This window comes from Anabrus simplex, chromosome 8 (assembly GCF_040414725.1).
Source record: "Anabrus simplex isolate iqAnaSimp1 chromosome 8, ASM4041472v1, whole genome shotgun sequence".
Taxonomy (NCBI): Eukaryota; Metazoa; Arthropoda; class Insecta; order Orthoptera; family Tettigoniidae; genus Anabrus; species Anabrus simplex.
This window is the reverse complement of record NC_090272.1, coordinates 95162108-95188208: the sequence shown is the minus strand read 5'-3', so window position 1 is coordinate 95188208 and position 26101 is coordinate 95162108. Positions and strand designations below refer to the sequence as shown.

Below are 26101 nucleotides of genomic sequence, written 5' to 3'. Positions count from 1 at the left end.
TTTAATATGAAAGTATGAGAGCATTCTTGAAAAATGGAAGAATGGACTGTTATATCGCAACATTTCACATATCCTTATGAGTGCAATCTGAATGATTTTTTTTTCAGGCATTCTTTTCTTGCAGGGAAAATGATGTAATGCCTTGTTAATACTGCAATGGCAGCAGGAATTCTTTGCAGAATCCTACACACTCTTGTCTTGCAATTGTGAATATAGTCTCCTACAATTACATGAAGTGTCTGAAGCATATTTAACAAGGAGAGGCCAGGCCCTGAGGCAAACAGATTTCAACAGGCTTCAATGTACCTGTGGGGGAACACTCAACAGTAACTCGTGTATGAGGGTTTAGGCCAATATGCTTTCATTTTAAAAGAGGTCAAAGGTCAAGGATCTGCTTCGGACAAAGTGGAAGTGATAGAACTAAAAGGCGAAGAAATTTTACTTAAACATTGCAGGTCCACAACCTAACAATTTCATCAAAAAATTGATGAATCTCTGATTCCAATGCAATGCATATATACTTAGAGAGTTACATCACAGTCAATCACAGTGGTGGTCTGCGAACCTCGAAGACATGAGTTTGAGTCTCGCGGCAGCTATATTTCTTGTACAGAATAAATTAATATTTGAGGGAAGGTGGAGATAAAAATGGAAACAAAAATATTGTGCAAATTGCAGTGCACTTTTTTCTACCTGAAATTAATATAGGCCTAAAAATTCTGTTACTGCTAGATATCTCTCTCTTATATAATTATATATACTTGCGTCTTCTACATGCTACCATTTTGAAATTTTTACGGCTGTTAAAGAGGTTTAACACAGGGCTGCTGCCATGCTAATTTAATGCAAGTATTAACAATTTGTTAGGGTTAACCATTCTTGATGAGATGGCCGTTTTGTTAAAATATGTGTGAAGTCTCTTCAGCAGCAGTGTTAACACGTACCATTCGTTAAAGAAGCTGGGCCTAAATATTATGATAATTAACTGTTTCAATAATTTAGCAAACTTTCATAAACAAGCCTAGAAAAATAGGAATATAAACAAGTTATCTTTCTTGTAAGTTCTCTTGTATGTACAGTGGAACCTTGACTATCCGTTCCCGGAAACTACGTTTTCCTGGAATATGCATTCAAATTACGTGGTCCGCGAGCATCATAATTAATTCACGTTATAAAAAGCCTGCATTATCTGTTCCTCTAAATGATTTCCTGGATCAACCGTCCAGAAATTTCAGTCCCATCAACGCTAAATCCTCGATCAATCGTTTTTTTAATAAACTGTATCTCACGAAAGAACAGCTATGGCATACTTACGGATCTTGACGTTAACGCCCTGTCATTGCGAAAATTAGAGCAAGTACTGTACCTACTGGAAAAGCGATGCAGTGAACTTGCATAAGGGTGGTATTGTTTAGAGAATCTTGGAAATCATGAAGTGTACAGTGGCCACAATTGTAAGGAGACGCAGCTCATTTCAACAGCTCTGCTTGAAGACTGAATGAGTTTCATCAAATGTTCGCACTAACAAAATGTCCACATTATGTCCAGCGTTAGATGTTTTTTTTAAATGTTTTCGATCGTATTGCCAAACAGGTTTTTGGCACTTTCCTCAGGGCACTGTAAAGTAACTGGGCTATCCGGCAGGAATCAAAACTGCTCCTTAACACAAATTTTGTATTTTAATATTATCGTACACGATTGTTAGAGAGACCAGAACAGATGTTGCACATTATATTTTTAAAAAAGCCATGCGAGGTCTTGGGATTGCCTATTAATGTTTTGGTCCTAATGTAAGACTGGGAATTTCACGTTTTCATGTTAAAATGCCAAAAACCACAGTCGTTTTATTTGCGCACGTTACATTTAAATGGTTTGTATCATTTCCAACTTGTACTACGTGCAGAGAGCGCACTTTCCAGATGACCTCAAGGTCATGAATAACCATAATTTCTTAAGTTTTGATGATTTTTTTTCCTCTTTCCAGTTAGATTGGATTAGGGATGGGCAGAATTGAATATAATGCATTCGAGAACTTTTGAGAATACTTACATTCAAAACCATGTTTTCGAGTTCAACATAACCTTTAAAAGTCGATGTAGGCCTAATTTACGCGGTACAAGATTTCCAGAAACTGACTACGAACATTATACCAGAGACCAAATTACAATGGAAGATCAAGAAAAGAAGAGATTCACCATCATGTTCGGCGCTTTTGTATCTAATGTGCTTTATTTTATTAGATGAGAATTAAAACTACTTGTGGTCGACTGTAGTTTGGCATCATTAGATTTTTTGAAGAGTTTGGCTAATCAAAGTTGCTGAACTGAAAGAAGTTTTAACGGGAAGCTGACGAAGATTCCCGTGTAAAATTAAAAACAAAGCACCGCATCAAGATTTTGAACTTGCGTACCGGTAATTAATGTGGTTTCGCGGTCAACATGCCTCTCGTCCAGAGGGCCTGGGCTCGATTCTGACCAGGTCAGGCAATTTTACCTGGATATAAGGGCTGGTTCCAGATCCACTCAGGCTACGTAATTACATTTAATTGAGGAGCTATCTAATTGTGAGATGGCGACCCTGATCTAGAGAGCCAGGAATATCGGCCGAGAATAGTCACACTGACCATGTGCCACCTCGTAATCTGCAGACCTTCGGGCTGAGCAGCGGTCGCTCGGCAGGCAAAGGCCCATTGGGACTGTAGTTTGGTTTGGTTTAGGAGTTTTTGTAAGATTATAATTATACACATTTCATTTTTGTGATGTTTAGCCAAATTGTTGATGGTTTTCATTCATTCCCGGATTTTCCGTTTTCCTGTGTTGTACGTTTTATATTCATGGTCCCTTGAAAAATCGAGAATCGAGGTTCCACTGTAAATAATGCAGATTCTTATTGTACTGAACTTTTAGTTGAAGTTATAATTTTTTTTTATGTTGCAGTATGACCCGAAGTTTGGTGATGCATTTTGGAACAGCAGCCGTTACTCCATGGTTCACTACTTATATAGGATGATGACAAGTTGGGCGATTGTTTGTGATGTGTGGTACTTGCCTCCCATGACTCAACAGCCTGATGAGTCTGCCATCGACTTTGCCAATCGTGTTAAAAGGATGATTGCTCGACAGGGTGGACTAGTGGATCTCGTGTGGTGAGTTTAGTCCACAGATGTACTTTTATTTGAAAAATTCTTCTTTCTTTCTTTCTTTCCATTATAACAGAATACTTTCCGAAATGGTTTCAAAATATAAAATTAATTTTACTGTTCCTCATGTAGAATTTCAAGTAATTTACCGAATGGTTCCTTTTCTTGGTATCCGTGTTGAAAAGGAACAAACAAGTGTCAAATAAAGTTGTAAATCTCTCTATTGGTAATTATGGTTACTCATTAATGTAATAATAGGCATAAGGGATATTTTTTAAACTCCTCTTTAGAAAAGGAAATGTTTCTGATGAAGTCCCAACAGAGTTCATTGGGAGGAGGACAATAATGGCAGTGAAATTGTTGAGAGAGTGAGGGAATGGTAAATAAATTAGTGTCTTAAAGCAGTAGAAATAGGAAAATTGGATCAGTGGGAAGGCAGGGATTAAACGACTTAATAGAATAGCATAGAATTTAAATGTAGCTAGCAGTTTGGCTCTTGGATGAAAATATCTTCATTGCTCTAGTTTCAGATGGACTTCACTGAATGGGAATGAAGGATACGTGGACTCAAGTTTTCTTATTTGTAAACTGGAAATGAACATGAAAGTAATGCTGATACAAACAGGTGTCAAAAATAGCAAGGCATATGCAATGAGAAGATAAAAGGCTAAGTTGGGAATGAAACCACTGATAAAGCTTTGCTGTGGTGGGGTCTTCTTCTCCTTCTTTTCTAGCCTATTTCAATCCACTGCTGGATATAGGCCTCTTCCATGTGCTTCCATCGTCTTCGGTCTTGAGCCACTTGGAACCAGCGTGTTCCAGCCAACAGCTTTGTCGTCGAGCCATCTCTTCAGGGGTCTTCCAATGCCTCTCTTGTGTCCCCATGGTCTCCAGTGAACAATCCTAGAGGTCCACCTCTCTGGAGAATAGTTTACCTAGCAGAATATAAAACTTGGCAGTGGAGGGTTAGAGAAACAGAAGAGGTTGATCCTAGTTAGATTCACTTCTTAATAATTTTAAGTTGAGAAGTGTAGAATCAAACAAGGCTATACAGTTGCAGAGAGAGGGTTGTAGAGGAAATTTAATTCATGGAGGCTTGCGGACTTCATACTGGAAGGCATAATAGTCTAGAATGTATGGACAGTTCTGTGCAAATTAATCGGAACACACAATCATACATATATTTTTTGGACTTGCTCACCTACTATCTTTAGCTTTTGCCAATAGCTAATATGTCCTTTAAGTTGCTTTGCATGATTTGGCAGAGATTCCAGAAGCTTTGAGCACATATTTCTAAATTCATCATAAAGCCACGCTGAAACTTATTTTCACATTTTTGTGGAGGATTCAAGTTTTGTGGGTCTCCTTTTGCAAATAGCCCAGATGTTTTCTATTGGATTCATGTCAGGGGAGTTCCCTGGTCACTCGACACGAATATTATTTTCACTGAAGAATTTTGTCACTTTCTTTGAAGTATGGCAAGGAGCCAAATCTGTCTCCTGCCTGCGTCAGACATTCCTAAAACATTTTTTATGATCTGTTGTAAATGTGCTGAAGTTGTTGGCTCATTCTTTGCTTAGCACACACATTGAACTCTCTACCCCTACAATTCCGAGTGACTTGCGCCAGAGAAAGTAACTTTCTTCCAGTGTTTTGTCCAATGCTGTTGACTGTGTGTCCACAAGAGACATTTCCTGCTCATTTCTCCTGTTTGAAGGTATTTCTTTGCAGGTTTGTGGACTTCCCTCCCAGCAGCCAGAAGTGTACAACAAACTTTACAAACAAGCACATCACTCCCTGCCCCCCCCTCCCCTCCCCCCCAGTTCGCAAGGAAAGCCCACAGCAGTGCGTCTGAAGTTTATACCTGAAGCAGGAGATCCCATAGGAAGACCTTGTAGTTAGTAAATAGTGTTATGGAATTTGAAATAAGTATTGTTGTGACTTCCCCTTTCGGAGAACAATCATTGAACGAGAAATGCAACCATGCAAGCTAAGGGCGCCAATCTTTAAGTTGATGACTTAAAGATAAAAATTTATAATCAAGCTTGGACGGACTCTTATCACAGGGGTGGGGTAATAGTGCACTAATCATTAAGCAGGAGAATTAGAAATCAAAAGGCTAATTAAGGCAGATTGATTAAAGTGAACTAGAAAAATACTATTTATTATATTGAATATAAATGACGACGGTTTAACAAGAACTGAATTTAAAATAGTAAATGAATTTAACAAAAAGTTGAATGACTCTACTTCGCGAAAACTTGCAATATTTTTAACTCGCTTGCTCACCATGTAATCTTGTGCTGCTGGTCCTTGGAAAGCTTCCATCCTTGTAGCTGGAACATCACCGCTCGTCTTTGAGATCTCTTCATCTGCAGCTAAGTACCATTCCTGCCTTGCTAAGTGCACCGACCACTAATTGGAAGATGGTTTCGACACTAACACTCCCTATTATGCTCTATCCCATATATTGGAGATGAGCCCTAAGTCATAGTTAGAAAAACCTCCTTGGGTTATGTGGAGAGGATACTCAATTAATAATCCTTCCAACTTTACTGAAAATGTGCCCTGAAGTTTCATTTCTATCTAGTTTAATACTACCTATTGTCGTAGACTGGTACAAACCGGTCTAGTAGCCGACCTGTACGTACTTCCTGATGAGAGTGGCTATACACCCCTCATTCAGAAATTCCTAAGTACCACGTCGTGGTAACGAAGTAATTAATGTAGAAGTGACAAACTATCACACAAGTCCACTATGGTACAACAACCATAAGACAAGTTCTCAGACCTACAGCGAAATACAAGATCGAAGAATCAAGAAGATTAATAATAACGAATGCAGAAGACGAATGATGCCAAGAGCTCCAACACGCCCTTTTATAACCTTCTCTGGCTCTAATTACAGGTCGCTACACGTGGTCCAATCAGTTGACACGTCTCTCCCCACTCCAGATATTAGAGTTGATGGGTCTTAACCATGATATCAACTGTTCTTCTATTAGCCCTTTCACTCAGTATCCATGGCAACATGACGCTCCTTTGAAAATATAGGCGGTGATCAGTTTGAATTATTCTGGTCGAAATACGGTAGCTGTCGTTACAACGCTTGAACACGTGCTCGCTTTTCCCAGAATTTGATGTCTAAATTTGTCCTTCCTTCTTCCTCGGTGATGTGGCAAGATAGAGGAAATCTACTGCAAGTTAAATTTAAACGAATGTCGCAAGAATCTAAGTGAATATTAGGATATTCAGCCCTCGTTTACAAGTCGTAGTTACAAAGTAATGAAATGATAGTGAGCAAATGATTAAACATGAATTATAATAAAATTACATACCAAGATAAATATCATGACGTTAAATTCCTGAATTTAATTACACATAATAAAATTAACATACAGTAATATACACTGTGACGTCTGGAACGTTACATTGTTAATTGTGAATTCAAGTAAAATCATAAACTCTCGTATGGAATCTCCTGCTTCAGGTATACTAACAGAAATCTACATCGATCATTTAAGCAAAATTGAGAACATTTTTTTCTGGTGCAGATTTGTAGATGACACTTTTGTTATTATAGACAATAGATTCACCAATGAGACAAATATATTAGAACAACTAAATAAAATACACACATATAAAATTCACAATAGAAAAAGAAAATGACTGCACTTTTAATTTTAGATATATCTGTCACTAGACACCACGATCACCTGACATTTCAAGTATATAGGAAACCCACACAAACCTCCAATAGGCCCTACAATAAGAATAGATTCTATCCACCCTAACGCCCACAAAAAAGCAGCTTATCACAGTATGGTACACAGAGCATTCAATATATCTCTATCCCAGGAAGAGCTGAAAAAAGAATTAAACACGATTTATGAAATAGCCCATCAAACCGAATTTAATAGAGAAATAGTAAATAAAATCATTCAAAAGATAAAATATCAACCCAAATCAAGACTAACCAGAGCTAACGACTCCAAGAAGGATTACATACTTTTTACATTCAATAATACCCACGTTCATTCCATAACTAATTTTTTTAAAATGCAATAAAAAATAGCGTATAAAACTACACATAACGGTGCCAACATTTTATACAATGCCAAATCCATTAATTATAATAGTAGATACAGTTGTTCAGGAGTGTATCTAATGAAATGAGACAGTTGTGAGGCTAGCTATATCAGACGTACTGGAAGAAATTTCTTTATCCCTTACAGTGAACACATTAACACCTTAAAGCATAATAACTTTTTCTCTATAACTCAACATAATGAGGATTATAAGCATAATTTTACAAATATTGAAAACTACATTCAGATTCTAAGTATGATACCCAAGGGCCCTCTACTCAATATAACGGAAGAATTTTACATTAGTATAGATCAATATGCAAACCGAAATTTTAACTTAAATGAAATTACAGATAACAGTTAATATCCTCTTTAATACAGTCATCCTGATTTTAAAAAACACCTTCATAAAAATAGTTAAGAAACAGAATCCAGTACATATCAAGGAACCTCCCGAAGACATGCCCAGCTCTACCTCACCTTCCCCAATTATTACCCCTATTGCACCTCCACTTCCCCTCTCTGCCACCTTTACCTTACCTTCCCCAGTCAATACCCCTCATGCCCCTCCAGTTCCCCTCTCCATAACGGCAAGTACCAGTCAACAATACTACGTAAGCAAGCACTTATTCTACACGTTCAGTAGACATTCTATTGAAGAAATTCTTGTACTTCATTTTCTTCTCTGTTCTCGCAGATTACTAGCGTGTCCAACAACACAACTACAAAGAGGGAGCATCTGCACCTATTCAATATCTCATAACGAGATTAGTACCAAGAAAACTAATGACACAACACAATATTTCGATGTAAATCATTCACCATTCTCAACTGTATGTACTCGCAAGATAAACAATTCACATCGTTAAACATTCTAGAATGGTTGGTACAAACATACCTGTGAACGTATATGATGCTTTACCAACATTAATATAACTTCAAAGTGTACCGCAAAAATACTGTGAACATTTTATGTTACAGAATATCGTATTTTAATGTACTATGTGTTAATAGTTTTTATCACATCCATATCGTGGAATATTCTAGAATACTTGGTACAAACATACCCATGAACATATGCAACAATTTACCAACATGAATTAAACTCCAAAGTGTACCTCAAGAATGCTATGAACATTTCAAGTGTAGAAATTGTATTTTAACAAATTATCTGTTACTCATGAACAGTACACAGTGTCATAAAATATCATCATTTTTAAAACCAGAGGACACATATCATTGTATATTTTAATATTATCACTCATATCACGTGACATTCATTAAATTTAGTAATGTTTTTAAATTATATATTCTCAACTTTAGATCTCGTGACCAGCTGAGGATGACCTCTGTGAAGGTCGAAACCGGTACTGCATAGTAACAAGACATAATAAAGTATTCATTAGGTGGACGGTATCCATTCATTGTAATTGTGAAATCCAAGTATCAATACGGACATGAAACTGATAGATTATAATGATCCCTTACTCTTTCATTCACATTCTTCAGGTCCCTTGATCTCACTCGGCAGTCCCTCACGCTGTTGCCTTAGGCAGTAATAGATGTCCAGTAAGCCAAGGAATTTTCTTTGGTTTCCCTGGCACGCTTGACAGTCGTCCTATTCCCTCTCTTCATCAGCCTTGTTCTCTGGCGAGACCCTGTGTGAAGTAACCAGGTTACACCTTCTGTTGTCCCCTTCTCCTTCAGTTTCCATTTCAATCTGGCCATTTTAATTCTCTTCTCCTGCGATGTCACCCTCTTCCTCATCTCCTTCCTCTTCCATCTGCTTGAAATTGTCCTGGCAAGTAATATACCTTCAAGTTTGCTGCGTTGACGATCTTTCCTATTGTCCCGTCCAGACTTCGCACCTTGTCAGAGTTATAACTCTGAATAATTTGATAAGGTCCAATGTAGATCTCAGCAAACTTGTGGTAAAACCTTGCTGCAGGATTTGCAAGTGCAGGCCTCTTGACAAGAACAAGTTCATTTACCCTTAAAGGTCGGTGAGAAAGGTTTTTCCTGGTCCTTCTTAGCCATCGTTCAGCCTGTGCCTTAAGGTGTTCTGCCGCAGTTTGCATGCGTATTTCTGGTGACAGCCACGGGTCATTTGGACATGGTATAACCCCATGCCAGGGTCTTCTCGGATATTCGTTACAGTGAACTACAGATTGGATCTGCCCTGTTGATTCTTGCCGCGTGGAGTTAATACACTCTGTGATAATGGGTATCACGCTCAACCACTTGTAATGCTCCTTGGGGCAGTACACTCAGCAATACTTAGCTATTTTTCTCATGATCCTCTCACTGGGGTTCAACTTTGAGTGTCGAATACTAGAGCACATGCCTTATTTCCAGTCTTTCCAATTCCCTTTTGAAAATGGCAGAGGTAAACTGGGACCCATGGTCACTTAGAATGCTCTCTGGTTTCTCCTTCCTTGGAATAATTTTGTTTTTGAGTTGGTTTATTACTGCCCTAGTGTTGGCCTTTAGAACGGGGCACAGAGTCACGAACTTAGAAAATACACCCATGTAAACCAGAATGAATTTAGATCTCTACTGGCTGCAGGCACACGCCCATAAAAATTTACAGCGAGTAGTTCCCTGAGTTTACTAGATCTCGGAGCTTGTTTGAGTAGGTATGTGTTCGGCTTTATGCGCTGGAAAGTGTCATGTCTTGAGCACCTGTTGTACCATCGTCCTTAACCTCGGCCACACGAAAGTTTCCTGTAACGCAGATGCAACTTTGTCTATGCCTGCATGTCCTGTTGTATGATGAGCTATCCATATTAAATCTGTTTGAAGGTTTGGGGGCACGACAATCCGAAACTTGGTGTGCTCCTCATCTACAAATTTGTGGAAGATATTATCGAAAAAGTGGTAGATGCTGCCTTTTTTTTTTCCCCCCCTGCCCCTCTGAATTGTGATGTAGCAGGTTGAAGTTCTTTCTTAAAGTAATCTATCATGAGACAAGTTGCAGGATGATTCCTCTGTACTGCAATGCCCCTTAGTTTTTCCAACGTTTCCTGGTCTTCCTATCCTAACGTTACCAAGTTGATGGATTCTTCCTTGGGATTTGGGTTACTGCTCAAGGCATCTGCCAGAACATTAATTTTCCCTGGACAGTGCTCCATGGCTAAACCAAACTGGACAAAGAGTGCCCAACGACTCACGCACCCACTTGCCATTTTGGTTTTAAGTATGAAGATAAGAGCCTTATGGTGGGTCGGTCCTATTTAGGATTGGGAACCCATATACATATTTCCACCAATGGCTCAAAGCTGCCACAATGGAGATCTCTAGTTCTGTCATGTACTTTAACTCACGAGATTGCAATTTCCGGCTCATTAATGCTAAGTAATCTTGTTTTCTTTCTCAGGAGTCTCCTGGTACAGGACGGCCCCTATCCCGACTTCTGAGGTGTCTGTCTCTGATAATTTCTGGTTGAAACTGGATAGCCTAACTTAATCGAGTTTGCTAGTAATTTCTTGGTATTCCGAAATGCTTCAGCAGGTAATGGTCCCCACTTCCAGCGGTTATGAACTTTCAGAAGTTCTTGGAGGGGTGCGACCTTATCAGTATAAGCGGGACAGTGGTTCGCAAAAATCTGACATAGGCCAAGAAACTGACTTATATGCTTTACCCGGCTTGGTGTTGGGAAGTGCTGGATCGCCACGATCTTCAGTGGGTTAGGTTTTATCCCATTTCCATCGACGACATGTCCCAGAAACAGAACACTTTGTTAACAAAAATGTGGTGTGGTGTTTTTTTTTTTTTTTTTTTTTCCCTCCAAAGTTCACTTTAAAATTCCTTCAATTCAGGGCTTCCAATAATAAATCCTCTCTCCTCAGGTGTTCTTCTAATGTCTCTGTACTTATCAATATATCATCAGTATATCGGATAGTAAAATCCTTGACCTCCTGGCTAAGGTTCCTTTCCAGTGCATGTATAAGGGCGGAAATTGAGTTCATTAAACCGAACGGGAGCCGATTGAAAATGTACATCTGATTGTCGAACATAAAGCTTGTTAACATGCTTGTTCCCGTATCCAATGCAATATGGTTGAAAGATGACTTCCAAGTCCACTGTACTGAAGTATTCCATATCACCGAACTTCTTTAAGAGGTCCTTAATTGCTGGCTCTTGATCGTATTCGGGCACCAATCTTCTATTTATGGCTCTTGCATTCAGGCAGACTCGAATTGAACCGTTGGCCTTCGCTACTGCACATAATGGGTTTAGGAATGGTGTAACTGACTTTGAAACAATACCATTCTTCCCCATTTCTTCTATAATTTCTGACTTGTGGGGAAAGTTTGTCTGAGATTGGATAAGGCCTCTGCTTATATGGTTCCCAACAGTTCACATTTTGTACTGGAAGTTAGCAATCTTGCCAGGTTTCGATCCGAATACTGTCTCATGACACTCAAACAAGTTCCGTAACTTCTCATCTTCGTCCCAAATCTTGACTTTGGCTACATTCTCCGGCATTAAAGTCTTAAATTCTCCTTCTCTTCCAAATTTGCCACCATTATCTCAAATTCTTGAAAGATACCCTCGTGATTTTCCAGCCAATCTGATGAAATCGCATAAAACTCCTTTTCCCCTTGGTCAGCAGTAGTTAGCTAAATTCTCTCTTCAGGGTTGTAATCTGTAATTTTATTCAATTTCATCTCCTCCCGTATACCGTCATTCCTCAACTTGATAGTGTTAGTCCCCATGTCAATAACTGCTTGATATTTGCGGAGGAAATCTGCTCCAAGAATCGGGTTGTATTCCATTTTAGGAATTACCACACATGGATGGGACAGGGTGGAATTGCCAACCTCAATGTCCAGGAGGACTTGCTCTTTAGATTGTAGTCTTGTCTGGTATGATCCCTCGAACTTTCAACTTTGAAATAGGTATCATGGGTATTTGAACCTTGGTCTGTAATTCGGAAACTTAAGGTATTCTTCTTTTGTTAAAGAGGGTCCCAGTTGATCACTTGTAATGTTGTCTTCATTTTCAAGGTCATTTGTCAGGATCTTCATATAATGTTTCTATATACCGCTTCCATCTTTCTCCCACTTCTTTACTCTGACAACAGTTTCCCATTTTCACTTAATATGCTGTTACTACGGCCAGTGACTGTTCTGAATTTTTTCTTAATTCATAAGCAGTTTCCATGTTTCCTCTCTCCATTCTTTCTTCTGTTTCTTTGCATTGTCTCATTATATATTCTTCCTTAGCCTTCTTTGCTTCTCTGTTGACTAGGCTTCGAAGTCTTTTATAGTTTCTGATTCCTTCTTCACTCTTTGAGTTTTTAAATTTCCTCATTTCCTCTACAAGTTCAAGCACGTAATCTGTAACTCATGGTTCTCATGCTTGTTTCCTTGTTTTCCCTATTACCTGATTTGCAGCTTTTATGATAGTGTTTAAGGCCCATCGATTTCTCATTTATTGTACCATTGGGTATTTCTACGACGTTCTGTTTTACCAGTGTTTGATAGTTTTCCTTAATTCTGTCTTGTTTTAGTAGTCTTAAATCAGATTTTAACAATACTAGGTTGTGGTCACTCGCTACATCAGCCCCTGGATAACTTTTTCATTGCTTGACTTGGTTACGGTACCTTTCCCTTACCATAATATAATCTATTTGGTATCTCGCTTTATCTCCAGGTGCAGTCTAGGTGTACCTTCTTCTCTTGGGCTGTTTGAACAAGGTGTTTGTAATTATTAGTCCTTTTGCTTTACAAAAGTCTATTAGTTGTTGTCCTCTGTCATTTCTTACTCCAAGACCATACTGACCTACAGTCTTCCAGTCTTCTCCTTCACCAACAGAAGCATTCCAGTCTCCAAGAAAAATGAGGTTCTCGTTATCCTTAATCATATCCATCAACTCCTCTAACTGGTCATATACCTGATCTACTTCTTCATATGAATGATTCGTTGTTGGCATGTACACCTGTATTATTATCATGATGTCAACTGGTTCATTTGCTATTCTCACCATAATTATTCTATCACTGCATTGTACATTGTACATAGCTCTGAACTCGTACACCTACATTTTTACTTAATACTATTCCTACACCTGTATGGCTTCCTTTTTCTCCAGAGTATATAATTCTAAAGTTATCGCTCCAAAAGTCCCCCTTCCCAGGCCACTTTATTTCACTCATTCCTAATATGTCTGTCATGTTTAGCCATCTCCTTTTTTAAGTTTTCTAGTTTACCACAAATGTTGAGAGATCGTACATTCCAAGTTCCTAAAATAATATAGAATTTAATAAAAGTGAAGGAGAAGCCTTTCTTAAGAAACTGCTCTTTTCAGGGTTGAAATTTCAGTTATTTTGTAAATTGTGGTGCTATAATTTGGAATAAGCCTAAATTGTAATTCTAGACCAGGTTATACTACTACTACTACTACTGAGCCTAAGTGTGCACACTGCTCATTCATGACAGCGCGTCAGAGTAGGGACCGAATAGCTGGAATACTATGATGAACCAGTGTGTTACGTGCCAGCAGTATCAGAAAATGTATGAACCAGAGGAATGGCACACTAAAGAACAAAGTTTTCTAACTCCCCAGCTATTTCCCACCAATATTCAGTCAGGTTGTTATACTCGGTACGCACCAGTAATCCTATCTGTCGGAGTTGTGACAGCATAAGAGACAAAGAACATCACAACGAACAGTGGTCAGTGTAATGTTATTGTTGATCAATGTTATGTGCTTTCGATATTGTAGGCTTTAACATTTAGTTTTCTTCTGACTGAAATACCAGTCTTATCATAGTCGGTACAGTAAAACTGAATAAAACATAAATGATCGGAAATTGTATCCTTTATAACTTTTGTTACGTAGTTATTTTCGATAGGACCATTAATATAGGTAGGCCTATTTAAAAAATACATTTTAGGCACCTTCCCCTAAACTAAGATTTCATCCAGTGTGAATAAAATTGTTTATAGCTTAGACTGTAGTTTCTTGTTCTCAGACTTTATATACCGTATTTCATTAAATTCTGTTCAGCCGTTTTCTCGTGATGCGTGGACAGGCAGACAGACATTACTGGAAAATAAAAAAGTGCATTTGCTTGTTAGTGGGACATGACTAATACAGAAATACCATTCTTTTCAAATTCTGAGCAATGTACAGAGAACTCTTATTTTATATATATAGATGTTGATTCCCATAGGGAACCTGAAATATTTGTCCCGAATGAGTAAATTTATAATACCAATATAAGTGGTCCGTTATTGGACATTGTAAATCTTCCAGCTAACTCATTCCTGGTTGCCAGCGTTTTGCCCCTGTGTACTAATTTGGGCTCATCAGTTGGTGGGTGTGCTATTTACCAACTGATGAGCCCAATTTAGAAGAATTGTTTAGATTTAATTAAGAGGAAGGTGCACAGAGGTGATGTCTCAATTGAGGCTTTCAGTGCATGTATTCAATGGTTTCATTTGCCACACCAAAGCATCTTAAAAAGGTGACCAGTAGTTCAGGAATATTGCCCCTTGCACCCAGCGTGAGCCTATCATATTCACAAGGATGCACACACGAGGTGCTGTTAATTATGTATACCGTTTTATTTCTAAATTATATACACATTAAAAGTTGCACATCAAATGAACCACCATCTTGAACTCAATCGACTGCCACATTAGCATGTCAACCAACCACTACGGAACACTTGACAAGATCACACGTGGTACAACACATGACCACTTCAACGGCAAAACCACAACATGAGTTGACATACTTAACTCGACTAACAATTCTAACAATTTGACTCGACCCAAGATCATCCTTGATATACCTTGCCTGGCCAGGCTTCCAGAAAAGTATGACAGCATGCTTTCTCCTATCTTCTCGAGTGTCCAATAACCTATATAAAAGTTAATAGAACATTCTGTAAAACTAGAGTGACAATGGTGCATTGTTCTAGACTCTTACCCTGTGTTGCACAACATTACATTGGATTTATACATCATATGTAATGTATCTGAAGAGGAACTCGTGGAGTGGATTCAAATGGATAACAATGAACCTACTGAGCAGGAACTAACCGATGAGGACATTATCCAAAGTGTATTAAAACCTCAACCTATACTCAATCTTGAAGGTTGACTCGGATGAGGAAAGCGAAGAAAACGAGAGAATCAGCTGGGCAGAAGCTGCAGAGTCCCTAAATAAATTAGTCACTTTTGCTGAGTGTAATACTAATTATAATGCCACCGAACTTACCAATTTACATATCAGAAATAACTTTTATGCCAAGTGACAACTATCTCGAAAACAAAGATATTGGAGATTTTTTTTAAAGTCTCACTAAAATATTGTACAGTACATGTATGTAAACTGAATGTGTTAAATTAAAATTTGGTGCTGGCCTAATTTTGAGCCGAAGTTATTAAACTAATGATTCTGCTGATCAACATTTTACTGCAAAACGCTGTGTTACAGCTGTTTTCGCTGTACGCCTTAACATAAATCGTAAGAGGTACTGCCCAATAGTCCAGCATTTTCGGTAATCCGGCACCGGGCTGGTCCCAAACTTGCCGGATTATCAGACTTCTGCTATGTAATTTCTATGCTTACAGCAGGAGTGTACAAGACAGTCACGTTGCTTATAAACTTCAATTGAAAATTTTATCTTTGTGAAAGTGTTACATTTTTACATGTATCCTTTAGAGTGTGAACATTGTCATATATTTGTGTTATGTCTGTTGATAATTGTATACCTTTTGCCCTGCTCTTTCAGTCGGCTGATGATGGCACCAAATGTATCGAAACCGGTCCCGAATTAAACATGTTGTAGCATAAGTTTGTGTAACTGTGCATCAGTGTATTGAATTGTGATTCTCTGTTCAATATGGAACAATTATGAAGTTTCTAACTTCAAATGATGATGCTTACCAAGCAGTTGGCAGACCTCGTCATCTGTTTTATGAGGGGTAGTGGTTTATTGTATCGCATATAAACATAGTGTTTCGTATTAGTCTTTGTATTATTGTTCACTCAGTTTTATTAATTTGACTCTGTTTTAGTTTGTGTTTGTATATTTTAATGTGTCTTTAAAAATAGGAATATGCATGATGTATTATTGCATTTTAAGGCAATGTCATATTCTACCATAATCTATCATTTTACCGAAAATAAGGCATTGCGAATTAGATCCACTGAGATTATTTTAAAATTCACAATCATTGTTCATCTTCATTTGTTTTAAATTCTAGTCAGTGGAGACATTTTAAAATTTTAATTATATCATGTCATCTATCTCATACCATTAGATGTTAGGCCCCTTTAAACAAGCATAATCATCATCACCACCAAGTTATACTAGTCCATTACACACTTGCATCAAGCCCTATGACCTCAATGTCCTCGAGGTTGTACTTACTGAGGTAATAGGGAATTAGTGAGGGTGATTATGGTTTTAAGAGGAAGTACAACTGGGCAACCATCCTCTGTTCCTACTAATCAGAGGGGAAAAAATGGAAGAGGTTTGACACTTTGAAAAACGAGGGTAATTGCCACAGAAAGCCTAGGGCCACAAAGGGCGTAAAAATGAGTCTTTCTAGGACTCTCAACCTAATACCATCGGGGTTGAACAAGAGTTGACCAAGGAAGTTGGTTAGGAGAGGTGAAAGTGAGGAGCCTGGCACAAGTGAAAGCAATGCCAGGACTCTACGGGCCCCATGGTCGCCAACCCACGTTCCCAAGTTGAGAGGTCATGTAGATTAGTCTTGTTCCACAGTCAACTGGGAGGCCTTGGACCTCTTCATGAAGTAGATACTCTTTTCCACAGAGCATTTTGGCCAAGGACAACTAGATGTGATGGTGTCTGGTCTTTCACAGGCATTCGCCGAATGGGCAGGATCTTGAGATGTGCCAAAAGTTCAATCTCTCCACATCGTCTACGTCTTTGAATCTGCGGAGAGTGGCATACCTGCCAACTTTACAAAAAAAAAATCGGGAGAAATCAGGAGATACAATTGGTCAAAACTGCTAATTCTGCATGTCTTGTCCAATACAGTACTATGATATATTTATAACACTTATTGTCTCAAAGCCCGACTGTTGCTATACGAGGCAACAAGGCTAAAAATCACCCATCTCTATTGCCTCACAGGAAGTATGAGAGGAAGATGATCGGTCTCCGATAAGCCTTCCGAAATAGCATCAAATGTATCAAGCACCCGTGCGATTATGCGAAGTGCAATGCTATTTGGGTCAAATAACTAGTTGTTGTAACTATGCTTCGCTACGGAATTCTCAGAAAGACTGTCCTTAGTTTTCCCAACTGAAGTCAACATAGGTCATTACAATGACGTTGGTACGAATGTCACAATTAAAACTAATGCTGTTATATGAAATATTCAATAGAATGAAAAACGGCACATATTCTGACTTTTAAAGAAAAGTACTACAGTGTCGATCTATCGGTTCAAAGTTCCAGAGCTAGAATGACCAGGCTGCAGACAGCTGCGAACTCTCCTGTGTCATTATTCCATTTAAGATTACACTTGTTGTTTAAAGGGGCTTAACATCTGGGTCATCGTCCCCTACTGGTACGAAATGAGACAAAATGTAATGACAAATGACAATTTAAAAGTCCAAAATCATCCACCGACCATAATTCAAAATGTGATGACTAAGAATGAATGGATGGATATAAATTTAAAGCAATCAGTGGATGCGACCTGCAATGCCCCACATTTCCAGAAACTAGTGTTAAACAGTAGTAATACTGACCAAGGGACTGCTTCCAGAGCACAATCCTGAATCGATGATGCTTGTAGTCCAAAGGGGTCCAAAATCCAGATCATCGGCCCTTCATAATGGTACTTATCGCTAGGAAAGTAGAACCATGGTATTTGCCATGTTGCGGTACTATTCTAAAGTAGCGTAGACTCGCGGTATTCCACGCATTATGGTACTACTCGCAGGTAATGTAATACGCACATGTAACACAGACTTATGGTGTTTCTCACATTGCGGTGCCATGTATAGGCAACGCAAACCTATATTGTTCTTCACATAGGTGTACTAATCGAAGGGACTCGTACTATTCTGTAGGCAAGCCAGACCCATGGTGTCGCTCGTAGTGGCACTAATCACTCTTTTGGTCCAACTCTTTGTAAGGGTGTAGTGGCATCACGTGACAATCCTTTTGGTGATCTTCCTCCAGGAGTGTCTGCTTTGGGCATGGTAACTGCTTGCTGTAAGCTCATCCTGGTCAAGCTTTTGATCTGGTCCATCCATCGTAACGGTGCACGTCCTCTAGGTCTTCGGCCGTCGACTTTTTCCTCTATGATAAGTATTTCCATTGTCTCCTGTCTTCCAGCATTATGGCCAAAATATCCGAGTTGTTTATGGTTCATAATGGTAGACAGCCTTGTTCTGATGCCGAGCTGTTGCAGGATCGATTCATTAGTACGGTGTGCTTTCCATGGTATTCGCAGTAATCTCCTATAATACCACATTTCTAGAGCATCAATCCTCGGCGATCCACCTTCTGCATCGTCCAAGTTTCTGCTGCATATATCGCGATAGGGAAGATCAGAGTTCGAATCAGGGTGTGCTTTGTCTTGGAAGTGATGGAGGTGTCCTTCCAGATGTAAGTTTTGCTGTTGAATTTCTCGTGATTGCAATGCGCTTACGGATCTCAGGTTCACAGTCTCCGGTATTTGTGACAATAGATCCTAGATACTCGATGCGACTGACCTCATAATCAGCAATTCTTGTTATGGCAGGTCTGTTATCAAAACGGTCTACAATCATCACTTGGGTCTTTTTATTGTTGATTTCAAGACCATATTCTCTGCTTCGCTCGCCTAACCTCCGCATGATGGCTTCTAGTTCATGTTCATCTCTTGCAATTATCACAGTGTCATCCGCATATTTGGGATTGTTAATTTTACTGCCACCAACTGTGATCCTGTCACTCCATCCTTGAATCTTCCTCATAATGTACTCGCTATATACATTAAATAGGAGGGGAGAGAATGCAACCTTGCACTCCAGCACTAGTAGAAAAGATGTCTGAGAAGTTTCCATTAACTCTCACTTTCGCAGTGTTCGAAGAGTACAGTTGTTGAATCAGGTACACTAAATGTCTCGGCGTCCCCATCTCAGAGTATAGCCCAGAGCTTTGACCATTTTACCTTGTCAAAGGCTTTCTTGTAGTCCATGAAGCACAGGAACATCTTGATATTGTACTCCCTTGTCTTCTCTATGAGCTGTCGGATGTTTAGGATCTGCTCAAAAGTTCCTTTGCCTGGAACAAACCCGGTTTGAACCTCTAGGATTTGTGGAAGTAAGAAGGTCTTCAGCCTCTCATTCAGCACCGTGAGCATTTTTGTACTGGCATGGGAGATGAGGGCTATCGTTCAATAGTTTGCACGGTCAAGTGGAGAACCTTTCTTGAACAGTGATACGAAGATGGAGTGGCACCACTGGTCCGGCCAATTTCTAGATGTCCATACTTTCTGACATAACTTGTGGAGGATGTAGACACCTAGGTCACCCATTTTCTTTAGGATTTCAGCAGTAATTCAATCTTGGCCTGGTGCTATCCGGTGCTTTTTTATTGCACGTTCCACTTCTCTAAGGATCATTGGTTCAAAGTCTGTTGGGTTCTAGTGACCTGGCATTGCTTGTGGGTCATCAGTGAACAGCATGATGCAGTATTTTCTCCTTACTTTGGCAATGCCTGCTGCATTTGTGATATTCCCTTGGTCATCTTTAATAATCTGAGTCTTAGGCATAAACTTTCGTGCTAAGTATTTCACCTTGTCATACAGTTCTGCGCTGTGATTTTTGGTCGCATATGCCTCTAGTTTTGCACACAGTTTCTTAATGTGTTCATTCTTGTGTTTTCTAATAGTGTGTTTGATACCATTGTTCAGCTTTTTTCATTAGTCATCCTTGTTATTCTGGATCTGTAACTGTGAGCCGGATGTTAAGTCTCATTTCAACCAGTGCCAAAGTTTCTTCACCCATCCAGTGTTGTGGTGTTCATCTTTGGGACCTTGCTTGCTGCATCTGTGATCCATTCTTCAATTGTCTTCCAAGCCATATCACAGTTTCCCTCTAGGTCAGGTGTCCCAGCAGTAATCACAGGTACGGTAAAACTCTCCCTGATTCACACTGTCACTACTAATCGCAAACCTATTGTGTATCTAACATAAAGTAAAAGCGACCCATGGTGTACCCTGCGTGGTGGTACTAATTACAAGTAGTCTCATGGTTCTAATTCGATCATTCCTTGGTTACCCCTTTTAGTTGCTTCTTACAACAGGCAGGGGATACCGTGGATGTATTCTTCGCCTGCATCCCCCACCCTCAAGGGGATGTGTGTTTGGTCCGTGAGAGCTATTTTATTTCTCTCAAGTCTGCCGGCAAGCCGGTTAGGACTCCCCTATCCCCCACGTGGGAGTATCACCTCTCCCGCTGCTACGTCAGCGTAGTAGGTTCGTGGTTATTCCATTAAAGTGTGCACACTGCTCACTCCAATCACTGCCTTAAAGTAGGGATCGAATAGCTGGAATACTAAGATATCAGGAAATTTATGAATTAGAAGGAACGGCATGCTAAAGAAGAGGGATCTAACACCCCAGCCACTTCCTGCCTATATGCAGGCAGACTGTTATACTAGATATGCAGCAGTAATCCCATCTGAGATAAATGGCAGCAGAATACACAAAGCACATCACAACAATGGTCAATGTAATGTTAATGTTGATCAATTTTATGAGCTTTCTATATTGTAGGCCTTCACATTTAGTTTTCTTCAGACTCTGTGATATTAGAGCATCCAATGTAAAGAGTCCTCCTTTCTTTCATGAATCCTTCTTGTGTTATTATTCAAGCTATCGTTCCTTCGACCTTTTCTCATTCTTATAATCATCTTCACAATTTAATCAATATTACCACCAATATTATTATAGTTGGTACGGTAAAACTAAATAAGACATAATCAGAAATTGTACTCTCCGTAACTTTTGTTATGTAGTACTTTTTGATATGACCAATAAGATAGGTCATTTTTGGCACCTTCCCCAAAACTACAATTTTGGACAGGGTGAATAAAATTATTTATAGCGTAGAGGAAGTTTTATTCTCCGACTTTACATACCGATTTTCATTAAATTCTGTTCCCCCATTTTCTCGTACCTCGGTGTTGATATGGACTCAACAAAAATCCAAATTCATGAATATCTCTGTTATAGCTGGTACAGTAAAAATGTATAAGACATAAATGATAGGAAATTAGTAATATATCAATAGGGCCAATAATAACATAAATATTTTAGAATTAAATTTTAGGCCTTCCCCTAAACTACCATTTCACTCAGCGTGAACTTTATATACCGATTTTCGTTATATTCTCTTCAACTCTGTTTTCTTGTGATGCACATACATACATACATACATACATACATACATTCAGTACATACATACATTATGGAAAATTAAAACGTGCAATTCTCCTCGTTACTGTGGTCACGACCAGTACAGAAATATCATCCTTTTTAAATTCTGAGCAATGTACGGACACTTATTTTATTTATATTGAGATAACTTAAAATTAGTCAGAATTGTCACCAAATGGCTCCTAAAATCTCTAGAAGAGTCACTAGTCATTATCATTGAAATTCTGTCACTAAATTACTTATAAAAAAACCTTCATATCTAGAGGACTACTCTCTATAATAGACTAGACTGATTTGAACGAAGACGAACATAGCACGTGAGAACGAGACATTGACAATCAATGTTCGCACCGCGATATACAGGTTTCAGTAAACATTGCACATTCGCGCACATTTCTTACATTAATAAACATCAATATTTTGTTTGAAAGCGGCCAATGAATGACTTCCGGCCACTGGTGTATAAAGCTGAAATGGCAGGCTTTGAAAACAAATGTTTGATGTTCACCAAAAAAATAAGCTAAAATTGGGATCACTAATAGAATATTCGAGAGGCAGGAAAAACTGTCGAAAATCGGGAGTCTCCCGCCTAAATTGGGAAAGTTGGCAGGTATGCAATGGCTACATTCACTGTCATTTTAAGAGCATCTTTCTACTCGGTACTTGAGTCATCCTGTTTCCTTATCTACCGGTTGTCTAATAAGACAATGGAGAATATTTAAGATAAACTTAAATATTATGAACAAGTGGTCCGCCTATTCAATACAATTTATAATTTATTATAATAGTACATGTTTCATCCCCTAAAGGACATCAGCTATAATAAATTAACATTAATATATAAGAATACAAAATGGATATTATTAAAATTGGCAAGACACATTAAAAAACATTGATATGTGGTATGACATTTAAAATATAATCTTAGCAAATTTTGTTAAAATTATAAGTCAGATGATAAAAACAGTTGAATTGTCCATTAAACTCTTGATAATGTTCTTGAGAATAACAGTTTGTGTTTTATAAATTCTTAAATGATCACTGTTGTGAATAGCACTATTGATTTAAAGTATTTCTTGACAAAAGATTGTTAGGTCTTCTTAAATAGTATATACATTTACATGTATACATATTACATGTAATACCGGTTGTCTGGAGTTAACTCTTTAATACAGACATATGCCTTTGCCTTTCTGGTTTAATAGGCACCATTTTTATATACCTTGTCTCTAAGAGATCTCAGATTTTCATGGTGTCCAGGAAGCAGTCATGTGTCAGCAGTTTAGCAGCAGTTTCAGTGAGACCTTCATTGTTGAGCATGGAAGTGCAATATGCAGTTTTGACTTTGAGGTTTCTCATTGCTGCAATGATTTTATTGCCAGTTTTGCAGAGGATGTTACAGATATTGATCTGTTGTAGAACTGCTTTCCACATTGTGTGTAAAAGAACTGGACCGTAACAGATTTGGGATAATAGATCATTTCATCTGGTGTGTCTGCTGGAAGAGAGTATTGTTGATCATGTCGCCAATATCCAAAATTGTGGGGGAATTTTTTCCAGTATAAATTTCCTTGTCCTTCAACTTGCTCTTATGTATGTTAGTGGAATAATTTCAATTATATTGTTTTAAAATACTATGACACTGTTTATTTCAGGGTAATGGTCTGTTTTACATAAATTGCATAATTATTTTCATGTCCCCTTGTCCAGCTCCTGCCAGTTTGGGGTGTTGATGGTACTTCCCCACAGTTGCCTTTCCTTGCATGGTTCTTCAGTAATTGTATTCCATTTGTTTTCTTTTTCTTATACTGTTCTTAACAGGGTCTATCGCGTAGTGAGCCTATTGTTTTTAATGCATATTAAGTTAATGCAATGCCTTATTCATACCTTGGATATTGTTTCAGGGATGGTCAGTTGAAGCGCATGAAGCCAAAGAAAGAGTGGAAAGAGAAACAGCAGGAAGAATTTAGCAAACGTCTCAAAGTGGATTGAAGCAACTTTGTTGCAGACCTGGTTACCTCACTGTCTACCTTCTTTTTTTGTGCAATATTTATGGGGTTTGCTAAGCATTACGAGAACTCTTGCTAGCATAATTTATTCCTCATACATAATGTTTTGCACAATGATGGAGAAGATAACGAATACTCTCCCGCCTTTAGAAGGTTCACAACACATGCATTTGTGATTCTTCTTTTTGTGTGGAAGAAAACCTTAGTTACCGTATACAGTAGTGTGAGCTACTGTGGTATGATTTATACCAAAGAATGGATACAGTTTGAACTTAGTATATTTGTCGAGAGTAGTGAATGAACTTTTTCAACGAGAAGCCTAAGGTTGTGATGAATACTTTTGGCCATGACCATAGTAAACATTCCAAATGATGTTGTACTTGTTTGCCAAAAAGACTTTCTGTGGTGTGTGTTTTGTTTAGCTTGTTTGGCCGCTGTGCGGGGTTTTTCGTTCTGCAAATCGTGCAATGCATAAGAGGTGAATGCGCTGTGATAACGACAGTAGGTTAGTTTTTGCAGTGAGAGTTCTCTGCATGTTCTGTAATAAGCCCTCATTTGCTGTTTATTTTAACCTGTTCCTGGAGAATGGGTTGTGCATTTTTATGGGTGTGCCTTGCTTAAACATGAAGTGCTGCAATGCCAGGATCATACAAAACTTCTTTGTAACAAGTCCTTTGTGAACAATATTGCCAACTTCTTTTTAGATATCCCCCTAAACATTTTTTAGAAAACCATAAAATGTAATTGAAATCTCAATCTGGTTATCCAGAAAGTTTTCTATAAAGACACTTTAAAAGGATAAATAATAACAAATATTTTCTGTATCATCCTTAGACTGCTCATAGCCTCAGTTGTAAATTTCCTTACCAAAAGAAGAAAAAAAATTATAAAAATACAAACCTCCTGACAGGGGTAAGAATGATAAATTTGATGGTATTTGCCATTTAAGCTACTCAGTTCAATTTACAAGGGCATGTGTACCCTTCCTAGAAGATGTGCGTATGTGGTACTCTTCTAAGGTACTTCTAGAGACAATTTATCCCCCAGCATCTTCCCTTTGGAATAAACTTATTCCCCATGCTCCAGTTATAACGGTCTTGTTGCTATATGTAATTCCTTATTAACAAGATTTGTAATGGGAAGATAACGTCAGAGTTCATGGCAGCAGCAGTTTCAGTGAGACTTTCAATGTTTATATTTTCACATAAATGTAAATTTTGTGTAGGAATTAGAAAACATAAGACTCCTGACAATTTTACTGCCCCTCTGAACAGGAACAGAGTATAAATGAACAAATGTACATTTGTACTAATCCTTGTGGGTGCCATGTACGTATAGAGTTTTCTTGGCAAGTTTCTTCTATGTTGCCTAATTTAGCAAAGATACTACAGATAGCCTTGCCTTGCCTTGCCTTTATTACAGACTACAAATTTAATTCTGTCTCGTGTGATAATATTTTATGAACTACAATCTTTATACTTCTCTTCAACTCGCAGCACTGGATTAGCATGTTATCTGAAGTCCTGTAGTTGTTGATGGGGGCAGTAAGAAATGTTCATTATAAGCTGGTTAAACTTCTTTTTTCTTTTCATATTTCTTATCAAAGTCTATCTAATACATCTAAGGACATGTTTCAGATAAGTGAAAATAAGTGACCATTAAAGTATCTTCCATGAAACAGGGTCTAATTTAGTGGAGGAGTTCCATGAAGTTGGCAGTACAGTTTGTGAAAATGATTAGATTTTCTATTTAAAATAAAACAGTCTGAAAAGAATCTATTTTTCTTGGGGTTTGTAAGTATTTCTATTGGTCTGAAGTATTATTACCTTGCATTGTGTGCACTTTTTGAGGTTAAGCTGCAATATGTGATGAGGCATATTTGTTAACTTCCTGATTACATTAAGACTGAATATAATATTAATAACATGCATAATCATAATTGTTATATACACATATTTTTTAGGTGTGTGCTTACTGTACATCTGTAATAATGTAAATTGAATGTTGTGAAATGAATCATCACATTTATTGTGTTCTAGTAGCTGTATTTTTGTGATTGGGCAATCACAGCACAAACTAATGTATGAATGGTAATAATGTACTTGTCGCTTGCAATAGCATGCAACAGAAACATAATTCCAGTGAGATGAATCGGCAATAGTGGATAATATGTATATACATATCTCTTAATATATATGTGTCCTTGTTACTTCAGGGTGGTTTTATTGTTTTACTACAGGGTGTATCCAAATTATACTGGCAAGATTAAAGGTTCCTCTTCGTGTTGTATAAGAAATGATGGCGCAATCAGATTGGTGGAAAACATTTTTCTTTTTGAGAAAAAGAGGATACTTTGTTACTTCCAAAAGCACGATTCGAATCATCTAACTTGCTGTATTTTCCTTATTAGAACGCAAACCGCAGCCATGCTTGAA

General features: G+C 38.2%; 1 protein-coding gene across 3 annotated transcripts in view; it reads left to right on the top strand.

Moving 5' to 3' along the window:
• Positions 1 to 25875, top strand: part of Gpat4 (Glycerol-3-phosphate acyltransferase 4) — a 241186-nt gene extending 215311 nt beyond the window's left edge. For all 3 annotated transcript variants that reach the window (XM_067152376.2, XM_067152375.2, XM_067152377.2), the window contains 2 exons: positions 2937 to 3145; positions 23562 to 25875. In XM_067152376.2, coding sequence (XP_067008477.1) covers positions 2937 to 3145; positions 23562 to 23649 — 297 coding nt within the window. In that variant the 3' untranslated portion in view covers positions 23650 to 25875. The remainder of the gene's footprint in view (positions 1 to 2936; positions 3146 to 23561) is intronic.
• The last annotated feature ends 226 nt before the right edge of the window (positions 25876 to 26101 follow it).